Source organism: Mus caroli, chromosome 4, assembly GCF_900094665.2.
Source record: "Mus caroli chromosome 4, CAROLI_EIJ_v1.1, whole genome shotgun sequence".
Lineage (NCBI taxonomy): Eukaryota > Metazoa > Chordata > Mammalia > Rodentia > Muridae > Mus > Mus caroli.
This window is the reverse complement of record NC_034573.1, coordinates 100655251-100660319: the sequence shown is the minus strand read 5'-3', so window position 1 is coordinate 100660319 and position 5069 is coordinate 100655251. Positions and strand designations below refer to the sequence as shown.

General features: G+C 36.1%; 1 protein-coding gene across 6 annotated transcripts in view; it reads right to left on the bottom strand.

The window, feature by feature from the left end:
• Nucleotides 1-1569: 1569 nt before the first annotated feature.
• Nucleotides 1570-5069, bottom strand: part of Tut4 (terminal uridylyl transferase 4) — a 128675-nt gene continuing 125175 nt past the window's right edge. For 4 of the 6 annotated variants that reach the window (XM_021159717.2, XM_021159716.2, XM_029476800.1 and 1 more), the window contains 2 exons: nucleotides 4216-4368; nucleotides 2320-3020 (listed from right to left, as the gene is read on the bottom strand). In XM_021159717.2, the coding sequence (XP_021015376.1) occupies nucleotides 2950-3020; nucleotides 4216-4368 (224 nt within the window). In that variant the 3' untranslated portion in view covers nucleotides 2320-2949. Of the gene's footprint in view, nucleotides 3021-4215; nucleotides 4369-5069 lie in introns of all 6 variants that reach the window. The other 2 variants (XM_021159719.2, XM_029476801.1) reach the window with 1 other exon arrangement.

The window sequence follows — 5069 nt, the reverse complement described above, 5'->3', positions numbered from 1 at the left end:
CAAAAACTTTAAAACATTATTATTAGGGCTCATTGGTGAAGTGAATAGTGCTGCTACAGAAGCTGTGCATTCAATTCCTTGCACCTACTTCAAGTGGCTCATACTCACCTGTAACTACAGCTTCAGAGGACTGAACACCTTTTAGACTCGGCACCTGTACACATATGCATATATACTCCCAACATAGAGAGACAGTTAAAAAATTTAAAACCTTTTTATCCTTTGTGTCATTTCCATTCACCCTAGCAGAATAAAATCTACAAATAACATTATTTTGCCATCACCGTGCATATATTTATAGGAAAAAAACTTAGAGAAAAGCAAAGATTATGTGGAGACTGAATAAAGTATATATTTTGCTTAATATTTTCTTTTGGTGTTCTGAGATAGGCTTGACTGGCCTGGAATTCGGTATGTAGACCAGGCTGGCTGTGGAAGAGATCTACCTACCTGTCTCCTAAGTGCTGAGATTAAAGTATGTGCCACTACATACAGCTTATTAGTATGGTTTTTAGTAATCACAGTGGGCCAAGGTAAAACCACCTCTGTTATAACAAGAAGTGATTATGGTTTTCAGAGTATGTATGTGTTCCCTAGGACTGATTAATTTTTGTACTATTAAAACGGCTTTTTCAAACAAAACTGAGCTATTCTGTAAATTACAAACAGACTTTCTGTACCTCAGCTTAGTTACTGAATTTTACAAACTGAAGGAGAGACATATTATGTCCAAAGTTAGTGAATGGAACACTATCATTGATGTAAAGATTGGGTTAATGATATGCTGCTGTCAGGAAAGGGGGCTAGAGCTCCTAGCATGCTTCCTTGTTACTTTTTGAAAAGGTTTCTTTGGATTTTGTTTCAGTGAAAACCTCAGTTGTACACAGAAGCAGAAAGGACAGTGGAAGGAATATCATTCTTTTAATCCCCAGATGAAATATTTGAATGCTGAAATAAAATGTTTTTGAGAGTCTCCTATAGCTCAGGATAGCCTCAAACTCTTATGTAGTTGAGGATAACCTTCAATTTCTTGGTGGTTTTTGACACAAGACCATAACTATATAGCCCTACCTAACTTGGAGTTTGTTCTGTATATCAGGCTGGCCTCAAACTCAAGATCTGCCTGCCTCTGCCTCCCAAGCACTTGGTAGGATTAAAGTTCTGTGCATACATGCCAAACAGACCTTTAATTTCTCGATCCTTCTGCCTCTACCTCCAATGCTGGGAATGAATGATGCTCCAACTTGTTTATTTAACAAAAAGTACAGAGGGATCATATTAACAAAAGGGCTGACTTCACTATTTTTTAAAAATCTGTAGGATACTGAATCTATAATGTGAAAAACCAATGGTCAGTATACTACCTGTCCTTGACTTGGGGCTGTAGATATGACAGGGATACTCTCAACCACCTGTATTTCAGTAATATTTCAAATATCTCCCAGGTGGAAAATATGGCAAGAGCACAAACAGTCTCCTATGTAAGCACAACAAAAATAATATACACTATCTTTAAATAATGTTTATCTACTATTAGTTTTTGCAATCATTTATAATTTCAGTGGGCAAATCTAATTAAAGGACTAGAGACAAAAATAACATGGTCAAAGGAAGTTAAAAAAAAAGTCTATGTTCCACCAGCATTCATACGCACACATCTCATGTTTATTTATCTGTCAATTGTAATGTGAAGCCAAATAAACTTAATAACAGTATCATTTAAATTTAAGCAAACTCTGATGTTTAAACAATGTTGACATTGCCCTATGATGTATTTCTTGAAATACATCCCAGCAACTAAGGGGCTCATGACTGATCACAAGCATTGATAGACAATCACCATCACTGGCAAGCATCTTTCCAGGTAGCAGTACAGAACTATGAATAGCACATACTAGCTGCTCTTAACTAAAGAATTATTTTTCCTCTACTTTTATTTGGTAAACTTTCCTTTAAAAAAATTTTTTTTTGGAGATGTAGGCTGGAGGAAAGGCACTGCTACAGATTGAACCCAGTGTCTTGCACATTGGGAAAGCTCTCTCTAAATCAACTACAACCCTTGAAGGATCTATTTTGAGTTAAACTGCTACCTTTGGAATTCACTCCACTGCTCTGCTCTTCAGTCTTCATTTTCAATGGACACAGCATTTGCTTCTATCACCTTTATACAGTGGTTGTGAAAATCCAGAAAAATGGGGAAAAGATCTTTGAATCTCTAAAACTAAGTCTGATTTGGAACAGTCACTGAGAGCAAATTCTTTCAATTACTACAAATGTATTTCTAACATCTACACCAGATGAATTAACCAAATTTGACTCTTGTCAAAAAGATTTATTAACTTAAAATAGAACTTCAAATACAGACAAAAGCAACTTTCCATTCAAATTTGAATATATTCAATATACAAGTATTTTGTAAAGGAAAAAAATTTCAGAATCTTTATGTTGTAATTTTATTTTTTTTTTGACCTTTTAAAAAGTTTTTGGCACTACAAGGTTCAGTAAAGAATAGAAGTGACAAATTTAAAACACATGAAATCCTTTCCTAATCCTTAAGAACAATATATATAAAGTCTGAAGCAACCAAAGTATGAATACAGCTAATAGAAAATAAAGAATGTAATTTTTTAAATTCTCTCTTTATACAATTCATCAAGGTTAAACAAAACATAAAATTCCCTTAAAAATAGGGTAATAAAATAGATGAAATTTGTATCACTCAATTTAGTGATACCAGTAAAAACTATAGTTCATATTTATATACAAATAATACAGTGTTTAAAAACAGTCTTAGAATTTAAATAAGCTATCTAAACATGTGTTAAAATTTTAAATCAGAACCTGATTTGTTTTGCTTTCCTTAATGTCACTTTTTCTGCTGAGTGTAACTGACACTGAGGTACGGATACCCTTGAGACAGCAGGATTGGCTGGTTGCTGTGGGCTGGCATTACTCCGACACGTTTCCTCGTGGTGGGTGGGGACAACGCTCTCTACAGCGACGCGTGGCACATCTGTCTGCTGGAGACAATACAGATAGCAGAGTGAAGGATTTGTGTCTACTTACCTCAACTCCCCCCTTAAAATAAATTTGTTAGCTAGTTATACGGTGTTTTAAAAAATCCACATAATAACAAAACATTTGGAGGAGAAACAAATATAGGTGTATGAAGACAGGAAACAAAAAAGGGCAAGAAACAAGGGAAAGAATCTCACATGTAGGAAAACTGCAAATTCTTTTATAGCTGACAGGACTTCTTCAGCTTTAGATCTCTGCTCAAGAGATAAACCCACCGAGGTCAGGGTCCTGCCATCCATTCCATACCAGCAGTTCTCAGCCTTCCAACTGCTGGGACCATTTAATACAGTTCCTCATGTTGTGGTGACCCCAACCATGTTGTTTTCATTGCTACTTCATAACTGTAGTTTTATTTTTGTTATGCGTGAGAATGTAAATATATATTTTCTAATGCTTCATACTCTCCAAGTGTCCAGCACCTCACAGATCAGGAGGGAGGCTACTCCCTCTTAAGACTGATAATTTTGAAGTAAGAACTTAGATAAAATGGTCTTAGCCCTTAAAATGTATGGTCTATAATCTTTATTACTCAGTCACAGCTATTAGCAGTAAATGAATCTAATTGGTCCTAGTGTCATTCTTGCACTATTTTTACTATCACTTTCCTAAATTAAATTCAGGCTCCTTACAGGATTTTCAGCCCACCTTCCCTATCTAGCATTACCATTTACAAATCTTTCATATCCACCTCCTTTCTCTAGTGTTAGTTTTTCTTTTTTTATGTCAGAAAAAAACTCATTGACATTTTACATGTATTCCCTTAACTAAGGACACCTTCCTTCTTTCTAAATTCTAGGGTCATAAATAACTCTTACAAGATGAAATTCAGATGCAATCCATGATACTTAAGACCTACCGAGGTAGAAAACTAGAATTCTGTTACCTTACGCTTCAAAACGGTTTTTGGCTGTTTTTACAGGCTTTGCTCTCTTATTAAAATATGCATTAAGTATGGACACCGTGCTTTACCTAGTATTTAAGTAACGAGTAGTGAATATAGTCTGGCATCCAGTATGCTGTCTCAATAGATGTTTATTGAATGCATGGATGTTATTCCTAAATCATGGCCTCCACTGAGATTCCCAGCTCAGAAGAAAACCCACCCAGTCTGACTGTGTCAAAAGCACTAGTTAGTACCTTGAGCATAGAAGGGTTTTGGCTGAAATCTTGGATTTCCCTGATGCATGAAGTTTTGATGCAAACCATAAGGCCACGAAGCTGGGACAAGGGGGAAATGGCGTGGTGCATGTTCCCATGGAATTGGAGGATTTAGTCCTCGAAAGCGTGGCTCTGCATTTCAACAGAAAACAAACAAACAAACGCATTTTAAAATAGTAACTCAAATATTACTTTATAGTAGAGATATACTAAGTAACTGTGTATTATGCTAAGTCCAGATACCAAATTTCTCTTAAAGAATCAAGCATTTATTTATTCAAAGTATTTATATATATGTTATATACAATGATATATCTGCTATACCAGTTTCCTTATAGTGGCTAGCCAGATTGTAAAGGACAGACAGAAGTGATAAGATGAGCATTTTAGAGAAGGATGAGAATGATAAAAGTCTTGACAACAAGAAAGCACTCAAAGTCTGGGACCACAAAAGAATCAGCTTCACAGAAAAAGACCAAAGAAGAAATGTCAAAGCTGAGCATTGTAGCAAACACACTTAATTCTAGCACTTGAGCCAGAGGCAGGTGGATTAAGGCCATCCTGGGCTACACAATGAATCCAGGACAGTCAGGGCTACACAGAGACTCTGACTCAAAAAACAAAAACATACCAACAGGCACAAACAATGATGAATCAGCAGGAGGATGAAGACATGGTCAGGTAGGTGATGATATACATTTCAGAGAATTTTAATATATCATCCTATAAGACTTCTGATTTTGGGGGCTGGTGAGATGGCTCAGTGGGTAAGAGCACCCGACTGCTCTTCCGAAGGTCCAGAGTTCAAATCCCAGCAACCACATGGTGGCTCA